Raw genomic sequence first — 14,995 nt, 5'->3', positions numbered from 1 at the left:
GTGAATGTAAAGTGACTAGAATTTCTGTAAAAGAAATGTAACATTAGTGGGATGAAATGTAAGCTATGCTATTATTTGGTAAAAAGTGTGCAGTATGTTTACAGTACCAGTATGAAATAGTAATATGAAGAAAAAGGTACTTTAAATGGCCCTTAATATACAGCAGGGCTACTTTAGTTATTAACCTACTTACCACTGCTCAGTTGTTTATTATATTGCGCCATCTCATGGACAAATATGAAAGCTTGAAAACAAATATATGAATACGTCACATGTCTCCCTTGGATTCGTTTACTTACCCCCCTTATGTGCAATACTTCCAGTGTAGCTCAACACATCTGCACAAAATACAGCTAACACACAGGTTTCCTACTGTGGCGTGTGCACAAAGCAAACGTGCGCGTGCACCGACAGCGCCACTCTGGCGTCTTGCTTTCATACACATTTTGTTATTGGTTAAAAATATCGGTCCTGAAAACGCTTATAATAGAGGTTCCCATATTGTAGGAATGGTTTATAATCATTCTAAACAAAAAACACCTCGTGCACACTCACACACACACACACACACACAGGAGGACTCAGACCCCGGCTGCGGCCACGTTGGGGGCGGAGCCTAGACGCGTTCCCGTGGTTCCGCACTGGGTGCACGCTGGGATTCGCCGTAGCGCCGGTAACGCTCGTCCGACGCAGGTGGTGCACACGGGAGAGCCGCCGCGCAATGATAACATAACGCCGCGTCGACTTTTATCCGTCCGTCCGTCCGTTCCCCCCCTCCCTCCCCCCGGTGTCTCCGTCCGTCCGTCCGTCCGTCCGGCGCCGCGATGCCGCCGCAGCGCGTGTTCGCTTTGCCGAGGCAGCAATCTCTGCTCCTGCCCGCGGTCATCAACCCGTTCGTCCAAGACACCCGTCTGACCAAAGCGGCTATAATAAAAGTGAGTATGGCGTTCCTGGCTCTACGGACAAGACAAGGCAGTTGTTTTTATTACAATAGTGTCATCGGGATTGCTAAAATGGCTCACATTCACACACACACACACACACATCTAATGTGTGAGATTACACACACACACACACACGCGCGCACAGAGGCGGCACCGTAACCAGGGCCTGTAATCTTCTCCAACAAGGCTTTGGCAATCTGCTTGTGGGGCACTGACAATGAGAGCCGTTGTGCGCTTTCTAGAAACGCAGTCCAGTGATGAGGATTTCCACACTCGTGCATGTTTGCTTTGAAAAAAAAAAAATGTCAACAGCCTGCCCTGCAAAGAACCCTGGCTGCAGTACGCCCTTAAATGGTATCTGCAATGTACGATGTTTGTGTGTTTGTCCCGTCTCCATGCAGTGTGTCCTCGTGGGTCTCATCCTGGTGCCCGTTCGCGCTGTCCTCGTGTCCCTGGTTCTGATGGTGACATGGCCTGTGGCCGTCCTAATAACCCTCAACCACCCTATGAAGGGAGCAGTGGAGCCGATGACAGGCTGGAGAAGGTAACCAGGGTGCAAACAACCATCTGGCTGCAGCACGGAGCGAACACACACACACACACACACACACACGCACACACACACACACACCTCACCCTTGTAGGATCCTTTGGGCTGCCAAGATATTTCATGTGTTGATGAGTGCCTTGCTTAGATCTTAGATAGAACTAAAGCAAGAAGAAGTATCAGAAGCAATGCATTTCCTGCGTTTCAAACTGGACAGGAAAAGAACACAGAGACAACAGTATATTCTCAAAATAATAGTTCCTGACGTGGCTTTATCGTGTGCAGCAGCTTGAATTACTACCAAATCATGTTGGTCCTCAGATCATATCGGCACCACAAGCATTACGCTTAGCTCGGTTCTCAGAAGTCTGAGTCAGTGGTATCGGTGGGCTTCATATATATATATATATAAAAAATGAGCAAGTGATTGATCTGTTCATAGATAACAACCAACATGCCATCTGTGTGTGTGTGTGTGCAGACAGAGTGCAGCATTTAGAACGTTGCGCTTATAGCAGCTGCCATACACACACAGTGAGCAGTGCCACAGCTTACAGGAACATTGTGGTGACCCTAGGCCACAGCTTTTTAAACGATTAGGACCAAATATGGTGTGGGTGCAGTAACACGGGAGAAGCTTATCTCTCTCACCCACCTATTCTGTGAAAAGGCTCTTATGCTTCTAAAGGCTCGGAGAGATTCTCACAGAGGGGAAATATGTAAAGCTTTGGTTGGGCTACAATGAAAGGACAACATTATTAAATAGTCAAGTATTTCAAGTAGTATTTATTCAACTGAACTGACTGCTAGTTATTAATGTAATAGTACGATCTTGCCAGTGAATCTAAAGAGGCAGCCTGTGTTTTTAGTTTATTTTTCGCCTACTGCTTATTCAAGGAGACAATATCTGCACCATATGAACGCCGACACTTTGTGTTTGCGTGGGAAGCTCTCTACGCTCAAAACTCAAAGCCCCATTGAGCAGAAAAAACAAAGCATCTGTAAATAGTTCAGAGCTGAACATACCGCGGAAGAATGTTTTAAAAAAAGGTCCACGTCATTTTTCTCACTTTTTTTTTTCTCAATCGATTGCGATCAGGCGATTCCTCCTTTTTGGATAATGAGGAAGTGACCGGTGGTTGTGAAATTCAAGAAAAGCTCAAAATGATGTAATTCTTCCTGTTTTTGAAACACTTGCTGCCGAGTCCATTTGTGAAAAGAAAAAAAAAAAACACTGACATTTTCCCGCTTGCAACATGAAGGTGATGATAGGGAAATAAGAGAAATTTCACCATGACAATGCTAGTGTGACACGCATTAGTGCGAATTTAAATACACATTACCATTTTTCCAAAGAAATCCCTTTCAACTTGAATAATCGAGAACCTTGTGGTTGTTTCCAGGCTCATGTGTCGGAAAGTGATGGCGGCTCTGGGGAGGACGTACTACTTCTGCATGGGCTTCAGGGTGGTGGTCAAGGGCAAGCAAGCCGACAGCACCGAGGCCCCCATCCTGGCCGTGGCGCCGCACTCCACCTTTTTCGATGGGATCGTGTGCCTCGTTGCGGGCCTCCCCTCCACCGTCTCGCGCGTCGAGAACCTTGAAACGCCCATCTTTGGCCGTGAGATATTTTTGGGTTTGCTTAGCTGTGGTCTCCATACAGGAAAGGCAGGATGTGTTTGTGGGCTTTCTGGTTTGTGTGTGTGTGTGTGCTGTTGACAGTATACCAAAGTGTGAAGATTGTTGCTCATGTTCTGCATAGGGGGCAAACACTTTTATGCGCATTGATCTTAAATACAGGAATCTTAGTCCTATAAACGTCCATATTTCATCATAACTAACATGAAGAAATGTACTCGGGTATACCGTGGGATCCATTTTTTCTTTGCAAATGTGACACCACGAAGCGTGTGTTATTCAACTGTCGTATAATAGTGCTATCATAAGTTAATATCAACCTAATTGACTCTCCCCAACTTACTTGAAAAAGAAAGACGTGCAAATGAACCAAGGCTTGCCGATTTAAAGTGAAAGTAAACAATGTGACAAATCCTGATTATTTAGGAGTCTGCATTAATGTTTGTGTTTTGGCCCGTGGTCAGGGTTCGTGCGCTGTCTTCAGCCTGTGCTGGTGTCCAGAAAGGACCCCGACTCCAGGAAGAATACAATCCGGGAGATTGAAAGCAGAGCCAAGTCCGCAGGCCGCTGGCCACAGGTCTGTCCCAACACATAAAACAAACCTTCCCAAACAACCCCCCCCAATATGGCAATTTTGAATCCTGTCAATGGAGAGAACATTTTGGATTTGATTACTTTTATCAGTAAAGCATGTTTTATTTAGCTATTTTAGTTTTTTACATTATCAGGCAGAGAGCCAAAGCACATACAATATGACTCAAATATAATAACCATTATTTCAAAAGCAGACTCTGCATGTTGCTAGGGGCAACCACACAACTTTTACATACATGATACCAGTTGTAATTTTAACATTGTGTAATGATTCTTTGTTTCCTAAAAAGGTTTTGATTTTTCCGGAGGGAACATGTACAAATCGCTCATGTCTCATCACTTTCAAACAAGGTAAGAAATGAAATAAGATTTGAATGCAATGTACAGTAAATGTATATGTGCAACAAGTAAAATGATTCCAGATCATAATACCTAAAGTATTTCAGCTGATGGGCTTAAGAAGAACAAAAGTGAAGTTGGGAAAATGTCCCCTTTAACTTAACTCAAATAAACTGAGCAGAGTGGTTAAACAATGGGAATCAAGATCCAACACTGCTCCATTCCTTCATTAAATGATTTGTTGTTTGCAGGGATGAACCAATGAGAAGTCTCCATGATGTCTTTCACATTGTTTCCCCCCCCTCCAGGTGCCTTTGTCCCCGGGGTCCCTGTGCAGCCTGTGATTATGAGATATCCCAACAAACTGGTGAGCGATTTGGAATTGTAATACAGCAGTAATAATATTTATCTTCACATATTGAGAGCCACACTGTACTAGCTTGCACGGACATTAATTATATTGAGGCCGAGTGAAGGCAAATGCAAATGCATCCTATCGGGTTACTTTACACACACAGTGTATCACAGCGTTGGTGATTAGTTAATCCATCCCAGCAGAAGCACATGGGTTCATCAGTTTGATGAATCTGCACACTTCTATGAACGATGCCAACTCCAAAGTCCTTATGAGCGACTTGCAGCCGAGCTCCACCTCCTTGTGTACACCATTGTATGTCAGAGTCAATGTTTCATGGGGCTTTTTGCATGTCTTCCAGGATACGGTGACTTGGACTTGGCAGGGTTTCAGCTCGTAAGTAGGCCTCCTCCACGCTCCTGTCTGCTGCTGCCTAAACTGCAACAACTACTGGTACAGTGGAATCACTATTTGTGTCTTGTTGTTGTTGTGTTATGTGCAGGAAGACGCTGCTGCTTCTAACTCTGAGCCAGCTGTACACCACGGTGGAGATAGAGGTAACATGCGTTCCCCTTACGTGCCTTTTACTAAAAGGGTGAACGCGCTACAAACTGTTTTTTGTTTTTGTTGTATTATTTAAAAAGCAAAAAAAGATGGAACGTTTTCACTTGCCAGGATGGATTCATATGAATTGATTCTGGCACTGTGACCTCACGCCGGTTCCGTTCTCTGCATGTAATATCTCAGGGAATCTCATGAGATTTTACACAAACATCTAATTGAACTCACCTGATCATAACAACAATTTCAAAAATAATAATGGATAATAACAAATTACACAAATGTCTTATACGAAAAAAGTGAGAACATTTTGGAAAAGACATGCACACGGCCTCTCAACTGGTTGGTGGAGGCATTGCCAGGTGTTCATTTGGGGTTCATGGGTCACATTTTACCCTACGATTTGATCAAGGTGCAACTTAACCTGCCAGATTTACGAGAAGTATCAGTTACATTTAAAAACTAAAGAGAGCTAAGTGTTTAGCCTTCATTAGCTTTAATGCTTATTAATATGAATCAATATGACATTCTCTGAGGTACTAAATCAACGCGCGAGGTGCATTCCTGCATCTGGGAATTTGGTTTCTATGCCAGGCTTTTGGAGTTTACTTTCTGCTCAACCTTCCGCGTGACCGTCTTTGTCTGTTTTCTCTATTTTTGCAGTTCTTGCCAACGCAGATCCCCACAGAGGAGGAGAAGAAGAGCCCTCCCCTGTTTGCTAACAGAGTGCGACAAACTATGGCCCGGTAAGTTTTAATTGGCCTGCAACGCGAATCGCAAAATGCAACAGATAAGCAAAGTCGCTTTCTCCCCCTCCCGCTTTCTTTCTGACTTAAGGACTACGGTAGTGTACAATGAGTTTAGTCATTGCTTCCCCTTGATCTGTCCGACTGTCGCACGTCTTTCTGGCCCGTTGCATCCGGCACTTTTAAGAGCATCGCAGCCGTGTTTTATGCCGACTTTCAGGACCTTAGGAGTTCCAGTGACCGACCACACGTACGAAGACTGCCGCCTGATGATCTCAGCCGGTGAGCTGACGCTGCCCATGGAGGCCGGCCTGGTCGAGTTCACCAAAATAAGCCGTAAACTCAAGTAAGAGCATCTCACTCTACGTGCACTGTAGGCATCCCCTGTCGTATAGATAACTCAAAAAGAAAATGATGAAGTGACTGCAATGCATGACAAGAGTGTGACGTACAGCGCAAAAACCTCCTCATTGTGCATGGCTTCCTCAGTCTGAAGTGGGACAATGTGAAAAAGGACCTAGAGGGCTTCGCAGCAATTGCCGGCTCTTGTAAAGGGGGACGGATCACCATCGAGGAGTTTGCCAAATTCCTGAAGTTGCCTGTCAACCCAGCCCTCGAGGAGCTTTTTGCATTGTTTGACAGGGTGAGAGACGCACACATGGTATTTTGGTCAGCTGTTCACAAAGCGACGACGGTTCGCAAAGGCGTCTTGGCTTTGGCAATGCATCCCCGCTCTGTTGTCACCCATCCCGGGCAGTGGTGAGTGGGGACCAAGCACGGGCTCAATGGCAATATTAAAACAGACAAAAAAGGGGTGTTCCGAGGACGTTCGAGTCACTCGAGGTCCATAACTGGCTCCTTAAAGCCGAATGCAGCCACGGACGCAGGGGCCTCACACAGTCACACACAACTCATAACGTCTGGCTGAGATGATTAATGCAGCCAGTGGGTTGGAATAGATCTTCGTGCAGACAAACTGGCCCTGACGCATACTGCACGAAGCCATCCCGCACCTATGAATATACATTGTTGACATCATGATGTGCCAGAATCTTGATGTGCAAACTACAGAATGGCACACATATTCCATCATGACATAGTAGGTGCACCATAGCCTCATTCGGAGGACGTCATGATGAGTGTAACGCATAAAAACTGCCCTTTCACATCCAGTTTATCCAGTTTTTTTTATCCCTCAGGAATACCATGACTCATTATTTTCCGGTTTATAGAAATCCCTTACGGTATCAAATATATATTACCTCGTCCTCCTTTTTAACATTCTGAATCGACCGTAAAGTATTTATATCCATGATGATAATCTGTACATTTATGAATGCAAATTTTTGTACTGCTGTCTCTTTTATTTCCTTTGGCAGAACGGAGACGGCACCATAGACTTCAGAGAGTACGTTATCGGCGTGACCATTTTGTGTCGACCGGCCAACACGGAAGATGTGCTTCGAATGGCTTTCCAGGTACGTGGATACGTTCAGACGTTGCTCCTGCTTTGGGTCTGAAAAAAAATATTCACTGTTGTATTTAAATGCCCACTGAATACAAATATATATGCAAACCATCGCCACTGCATCAGATCAAATGTTCCGTTTTCCTGCGGATATTTCTCTTGGCTCTGTATATACTTTACATACTGTATGTAAAGTATATTAAATGTTCACTTTTCGGACTAAATATTAAAGACATCCATAAAATAACAGAAAGCAGAGGTAGTTTGACATTGGAGTACAGCAGGCAGCACCAGAGGAAGAACAGAAGCTTTGGGTAATGTCAAGTTAACTATATCTGTCGTTCGTGGAGAAGTTGGAGACATTTTTTCCGGGCCAAGTGGTTAAATGTGGTTTTCGGTACTTTTCCTGAAAATGCATTATTTTATTCCCCCCCCCTTTTTCTGTCCCGGCTCGTGCAGCTGTTTGATGTGGACAAGGATGAGAAAATCACCCGAGAGGAGTTCTCTGCTCTGCTGCGCTCAGCTCTGGGTGTTTCCAATCTGAACATGGCCAAACTCTTCAAGGAGATTGATGCTGACCGCTCCGGTTTCATCACCTTTAGTGAGTAGACCCAGTCCCGTTGCTCCATTTTGTTCTCATGACCTCCTTTGGCTTCTCCACCTGCATATTATGCAATGGGAATATGTACTGTGAATAAATACAATATTTATTTATAATATTTTCATTTCTTCAGCTGAATTTCACGACTTCGCCATGGTCCACCCGGAGTACGCCAAGCTCTTCTCCACCTACCTGGAGCTCCAGAGATACCAGGCCATCCAGGAGGCGACGCCGGGGGATCTGGAATTAACCGGTTCAGCTGAAGAACAGGAAGACAGCACCTCAGACAAAAAAGATGACTGAGGGTGACACCGAGGATGGCTGCGACTCGACGGGATGGGAAGGGAAAAAGCAAACGTGTGTCCCGCCCCTTTTGACTTTAAACACAGGTCAGCATTGTAGGTCATGTGCTTGCCTTTTTATAAATAGTTTTTTAGAGTACTTCTTTTTTTCAAAGTTGGTGCCTTATCGAGATCTCAAATGAACCACCTTGCCCAAGTCGCCGCACAATAAACGTCGTATTGCAGTCTTTTGAATCCCCAAAGCTTTGTGTGTAGGTGTGTTTTGGTCATGTGTTCTTCATATAAAAAAAAAAAAAAAAAAGAACATGCAAACAACCACTGGCTCTGTCCCGATATAGTGGAGCACAGTTGTTCCGTAGAATTAGGAACGCGGAAACTTTAGAAGCACCGCAATCGTAGTGTTAGTGACAGCGTTTTATGACATAATCGCCATACTTTTGACCACATTTCTGTGTATCTTTCGGCTTCCCTTTGCTCGGACTTGGATAAACGTGCATGTTGCGTTGTGCACCTTCTTCTTGGACTCTCTGTTCCCGTGTAAATGTGCAGAGAACAGTAGCCTTTAAAAAAAAAAAAAAATCCAACCAAAGGGCCCACGTGCTTCTGCGTTGCAGTATAATTAGTGTACCGTTGAGCTTTATTAAGATCGCTCCAATCCGGCAAAGCCACTGATGTTCTGTAGTAAATCCATGTCTACAAGGAGCATACGCGCTGTGCATTACACTTATTTTCAGCGCTCGGGGTGGGGGTGGGGGAGGGGGCACGGACCTTGTAAGACGGCTGTATAATTAGACAGAGGTTTGTTTTGCATCTGTATCTATTTGCATTTCTACCGAAGGCGGCTTATTGCTGAGACAGCAGCACGTCTGTGCAGCTTTGAGTTAACGAAAGCAAATCGGCCGCCAAATTTAGGGCAATTTGTGAGCAAAAAGGCAACGGTGCTTCTTCACGACATCGCACCCCGGCGGGGTTGTGCTTTCAGATTATCTAGCGTCTACTGTTATTTATTTAGCAAGGCGCATTGCAATTATGTGATTTCTTTTTTTGTTAACAATGCAAATTTTGCTTTTTAAAATAAAACAGAGTAAAATGTTAAGCTTGCTGGATTTTTTTGTATTCGCCACTGAGGGAACTAATGACTTCTGTAGATTTTGAATTTAATGAAGCACAGATGCTTTGGAAGTGTCTCTGGTTCTCTGCATCGCCACCAGGGGCCAGTACTTACCTACGAGTAATTCCTCCATGTGTTTGCTTTTTGTTCTTTTACTAAAGTACCAGTTTGAAATTCAGCCAGTAGAGCTAGAAACAATGTTTAATCAGGATTTACGGTACGTGTTTTGGTATGGGTAAAATAATGCATACATGTGCAAACGTTGCAATTAATCTTGAGGCACTGAAACTGAGTTTTGCCATCGTTTTAAATTCCTATCAGCAATAAAAGTGAGTTCATCTTTGATCTTGAACATAAACATTTCAATAAATCTCTTCTCAATTTTGTTTGATGCGTAATTCCTTAATTGTTACTACAATGTGCTCATAATTGCTCAATTTATCTGCCGTGCATTTCTTCTTTTGGCTCATTTGTGACCCTCCCTGATTTCATTGAGGTGCAGAAGAATGAATTATGGACATATGCAGTATTTGTGTTGATTGGGCTTAAAGAAACACCATACAATGGGTGTGGGTCATTTGGAGATGTAAGTCTTGGTTCTGTATGCGATTTCACCCTCCATTAAGTTAGAGTTATGTCTAAAACGTGTGTGGCGGTTTCTTTGTTATGTAACTGAGCCACTTTCCAAAACATTGTGAGCAACGTCCTTCTTTTATTTAGAGAAGGTAATTAGACAAGTTGGCCTAATTTCTAACAGCTTAATAGATGTTCTATTATAAAATAAAAATCTCACTTTTTTAGTTACATAAAGCAAAGAACTAAAAGTAACTTAATATCAGTGCTTGGTTCATTATAAAAGTGATTATAATATTCGGAAAAACAAATGTCAAAGAGCAATTATTAAGTATTGTGTTTGAATTTATAAGTCAACACAAGATACTTTATAGTGTGCAATGGTTACTTTTATAGAACATTATGAATATTTTGAGTGTTTTTAACTAAAACCACAGTGGTATAAGCAGAGTATTATGAATTTAACCTTTGAAAGTTATAGAAACCTTTTGTCCAACTTTACTATATTTTATATATCCCAATGATTCTGAGGTGTTGGTAACTTTCAGAAGGCGAGAGCTTGAAGACAGAGTAAACGATCCGTCGGTGCCAAAATTGTTCCAGGTGGGATGTTGAGCTTGGTAAATTTATGTTAGCATCTTAATAAATAAATAAATAATGGCACGTGATTATGCAATCAAGTGGGGAAACCATCAGAAACAGGTGTTATGTTATTTAATATTGCTTCAAGTGCTTCCTCTTTTATTTATTGAGCGTAATGGGTGCATCTGAGACATCTCCGCGAGGTTCAGTCATATTGAAATGTTTTTTTGTAATATATCGAAGGGATTGGTCAATGTGTTCAAAGTAGTTATGTTTTAGTAATATGTCTTAGAGTTTTCTCCTACGAGCTTATTGCTCCACTCAGTTCTTCTCTCTGCTCAACATTTTTTTTTACAATTTCTGCTCATTGGCTCATTGGTGGGCTGCTGGATTATTTTTCCTCTCACGACTACTTTTTCTGTTTCTAGTCAACTTTGTATTAAAGTCAGAATCTAGTAGTGACGATGTGTTGCAACCTCACCTGGCTTAACTCTGGTTTAACTAATAAAAGTTAAGCTTAACGCAACGTGGTCGACGGTGTTAATGGGATGGAATATTCCAGCTTGTGCTGTTGATACAATCAAGGTGCGAGTGAGGAAGTAATTGCTGAACGTCAATCATACATCAGAACTGTTTCAGATAATTGATGTTGCAATTTTACATAGATGTCCTTTTCCAGTGTTTTAATGTAATTTATTAAAATAGATAATGTTTATTAATAAAATGTAGATAAGTACAGAGAAAGTAAACAATTTCAATGGATGTAATGAGTTACCTTTTTGCCTTTTGGTCCGGCATTACTTTTTTTTTTGGACATTACGTTGAGAACATGACTCCTTTTTGGCACAACTGCACATTCCAGCTCAACTGCTGTCAAGGGAGTAGTTCATCTGTGAAGGGGCCATGATGCTAATGCAATCCCAACACATGCCGTTCTAAATACAATGAGCATGGATGTGCTTACACGCGCGCACACACACACACACACGCGCGCGCACACACACACACACACGCGCGCAAAAAAAAAAGAAACCGCAGTCTCTCTGCGTGCACAGAGGAGAGTGAAATGAATGATGGAGTGCTAGTCGCTTCATTAAAGGCCTGCTGTTAGACAAACTGTGATTACCAGCTATGATTTCCAACTTCAATTTGCTTTAACCTTTTCCGAACGCACGGAGGCTCATTTCATTTTAATCAAAATTGATGAGATGGCATGGAATCAATTAAGTGACATTGTCGGCGCGCTTGCAACAGTGCGACTGCTTCCCCACCCCGCAACTCCCGCTCTCTCTCACAGCCCCCTCCTCCCCTGCAGCCGCCACCCTGTCCTTTGCACGGCTGTTGTGTATGGCTGTGTCCACCCCGCCCCTCCTCCCGCCTCGGGTGGTGATGCTGTCGCTGTAGATTGTGAGAGATACGTGTTGGTAATGCAATTTTGGCCTCCTCAGGACCAGAGTGAGTGAGCAGCCTGTGTTTGTGGACACAAGCTTGACGCCGGCCTCTTAAGGGATGAGTGGTGTGTGTGTGTGTGTGTGTGTGGGGGGGGGGGGGGCAGCACTGGTCCAGGCTGGAAGGAAAGGTCAGAACAGACAGGCCTCGCAGTTTAAACAGATGTGACGGTACCGTGTGTCTAAATTGAACCAGGTAGCCCGGCTTCCTCAGGCCAAATCGGCGCGAGTCTCAGTGGCTTTTCCACGAGTCCACAACAAGTCAGCTATTTATTTCAATTTCTTTCATGGTATTTCCACTTTTGTATAAGTTATGGCTTCCAATCATAGAGGGGTGAATGCTGTATGTATTGTAAGAAGTCAATACCTTAAACACTTAAACTCATGCTCCCATCCACCGAATACATTTCACTATAAATATAAAACTATAACACATACAGACTGTTTAACTACGATACAACGGACTGATTCTTTCAACTGTTTTATTTTTTTAAAGTGAAACGAAAATTGAGAATTGTTAGAGCAAAGACATTTAAGGAGCTTTACATAAAAGGAAGATTCTTCTTATAGAATATGCCTTCCTGCTTATAACAACAGGATACCTGGGGTGTGTATACACTCCTTTGACCCCCTCCTTTGTCCTCAATGACGAACGAGGATGTATGGCTTCAACATTACAGGACAGAGGTTAATTGCTGGCGAGGACTACTGAAAGAAATAAAATACCATGAACAGATGAGGGGAAAGATCAAGTTAAAGGTATTCTTGCATAATCCTCAAACTCTATATACCATCCTCCTTAATCCAGTGTGCCACGCTGGGTATTTTTGGCCACCTATACTGGACTTCCAGTATATTAATTAGATTTCCCTGAATCTGAACAATGGTTGGCAACACGAGTTACCTTTATAAAGATGCCCCCCCCCCCTCTGTCCTCTCACGCATGGCTTCCGTCCAGCCACCCGGTGCAAAGAGTTTGATGAACTCCGATGAGGGTTTGCCATGTCATGGATACCCAATTCTTTTTGGGTTGGCGAGTCATGCGCTCGCAAGCAAACCCCCCCCCCCCCCCCCCGGAGAACGCTCGCATCTCTTTACTTTGAGGGCCGCAGTTTCGGAGCCCGCAGCGAGCCGCCAACCTTGAGCTCCCCAACTGGAGTCCCTCGCAGACCTCATTGTTACGTTTCCTTATCACACCATATGACACCTTGTTGACTTTCTCTCCCACTTATTATTCTCTCAGGAAAGGGATTGTTCCTCATTTCCTGCGTGATGGTTTGTGGAAACAGTGGAGGTCTCGGTGAGGGCAAGGTTCGGGGGAGCCGCATTGAAACAGCGGGACGCCCAGCGGCGGTGTGAATGCGCTGCTGGTTTGTTTTCGTGTCCCGATGTTTGGGGTGTTTCGCATCTCTGCGTTTGATTCCTTTCCAGATCTTGTCCTACGTATTTGGAGGATGGGTCAGAGCAAGGTCAATTGTTTTGTACTTGTTAGTGAAACTTGCCAAAAAGAAAAGGGGGTGTAAATGTTTACAAGCTCCAAAACAAACTCTCCAAACTCTGGTACCAGGGATCAAACGTCTCACAATGTTTTTACTCCTAGGAGGCAAGGGACAGAAAGTGCAATGTGTTGTCTGATGGAAATATGGCTTTACGCAACAATTAGATAAGAGAACTTTAGAATTGTCCGTATGGAAATGTAATATGTTTCTCTTATGGGACGTTTAAGATCAATTGAATCTCAATAGTTGCACATTTATTTCAATTCAAACAGCAATAATAATGTCAAGCTTCCCCCTCTGCGCCCCCTAATTACTACCCACCATTCAGACTCAAGTAGTGTGTGCCCCCTATTGTGTTTCTCATTGACCAGTTGCTTGGATATTACCGGGGTGGGACTTTGTAAAAAGATTCTTTGATATAAGGATGAAGGAGACGGTCATTGTGTGACAGAGTTGTGAGGACAATGGCACCACATTCTTATAGATCTGTTTTGGAGTGTATGTGTTGGCTGAAGCACAAGATGGGGCTACGGCTGAGGAACATTCTTTAGCCTCCACCTTTTTATATACACCACATTTACCAGATGTGTGCTGCTCAGAAATGTTCTGACTCATAATGCTTTTTTTTTTCTCCAACCGAATGTATACAGCATGTAGGGAATGAGACATAACATTGCTTACAACTTTGCAGACACCAGTGAAGCCCAGAAAGAGAGAGAGAGAGAGAGAGAGACGCTTAAAGATGCTCTTCTCTTTGTGAGGCCGGCAGAGATTTAAACCAGAGAGTTTCAATGGGATGCAATAATTAAAAAAACTCATTGTGAATGCCCAGGCCTGATTATTAAGTCTATTGAAGGACAAAACAAGGAATACTGGGCTTTGTGCAGAGCAAAACGTGTGGACTTGTCACACCAGGAGCCGCCCTGGTGTCACTAACGCCCCTAACGACGACTCTGTTCCATTGGTGAAACCCCAGTGAGAGTATGGCACGGTACCAGGGTCCTGACTTTAAAATCAGCCGGATGAAATCCAGACTGTTTAATTATTAAAGCCTCAGCTCTCCCAAATGCTGTGGCGAGGCAAAGTGCCCGTAAACATTTTTCTGTAAATCTTATTTGTAGCCCGGTGTAAGGGGGGCTCTTTTTATGACGTGGGTTTGATTGTAAAAGGCGTAACTGAGACATATACTGCGGGGTCACCTCATAACTCAGGGGGACGAAAGTGAAAGGTTGTCGGGTTGTGTGTGTGTGTGTGTGTGAACCGAAAAGGGCCGAGTGGAGCTCTTTGCTGTGACCCTATCTAAATGCACGGGTTAAATCCAGGCAGTCAATCCCGGGCCGCGTCTTGTTTCATTAGCTTCTAATCCTAAGGTCAACATGGAAAAGCCCGAACCTTAAGAAATAGAAGGAAGGTCTCCAGAACCGGGGCTCCAGCCAGAATTCGGAACCCCTGGGACGACGGAGGGCGAAGGATGAAACGACTTTCCCTTCAGCACAGCAGTGCTGTGCGTCCTGTGACGGAGGCAGCGTCTTCTCAACCGACACCTTTACATCTGTAGGCCACCTCTGAGGGACGTTGTCCGTCAAACTCTTGCTGCTCAACGCGCGGTGCGTTGACATTTCGAAAAGGAGTCACTGTTTGAATGTAGAGCCTCACGGTTCATATTCAGAAACACACTCCCCTTTTA

General features: G+C 43.8%; 1 protein-coding gene across 1 annotated transcript; it reads left to right on the top strand.

Moving 5' to 3' along the window:
* Window positions 1–614: 614 nt before the first annotated feature.
* Window positions 615–9,592, top strand: lpcat2 (lysophosphatidylcholine acyltransferase 2). The gene is made up of 14 exons (XM_037450861.2): window positions 615–935; window positions 1,346–1,488; window positions 2,895–3,112; window positions 3,594–3,706; window positions 4,014–4,074; window positions 4,371–4,429; window positions 4,779–4,813; window positions 4,920–4,974; window positions 5,642–5,724; window positions 5,945–6,070; window positions 6,214–6,367; window positions 7,104–7,202; window positions 7,652–7,793; window positions 7,927–9,592. The coding sequence occupies exons 1-14, from the start codon at window positions 825–827 to the stop codon at window positions 8,094–8,096; spliced, it is 1,569 nt and encodes a 522-aa protein (XP_037306758.1). The 5' UTR covers window positions 615–824; the 3' UTR covers window positions 8,097–9,592.
* The last annotated feature ends 5,403 nt before the right edge of the window (window positions 9,593–14,995 follow it).

Source organism: Pungitius pungitius, chromosome 4 (genome assembly GCF_949316345.1).
Source record: "Pungitius pungitius chromosome 4, fPunPun2.1, whole genome shotgun sequence".
Classification (NCBI taxonomy): Eukaryota; Metazoa; Chordata; class Actinopteri; order Perciformes; family Gasterosteidae; genus Pungitius; species Pungitius pungitius.
This window is presented reverse-complemented; position numbering and strand designations above follow the sequence as displayed.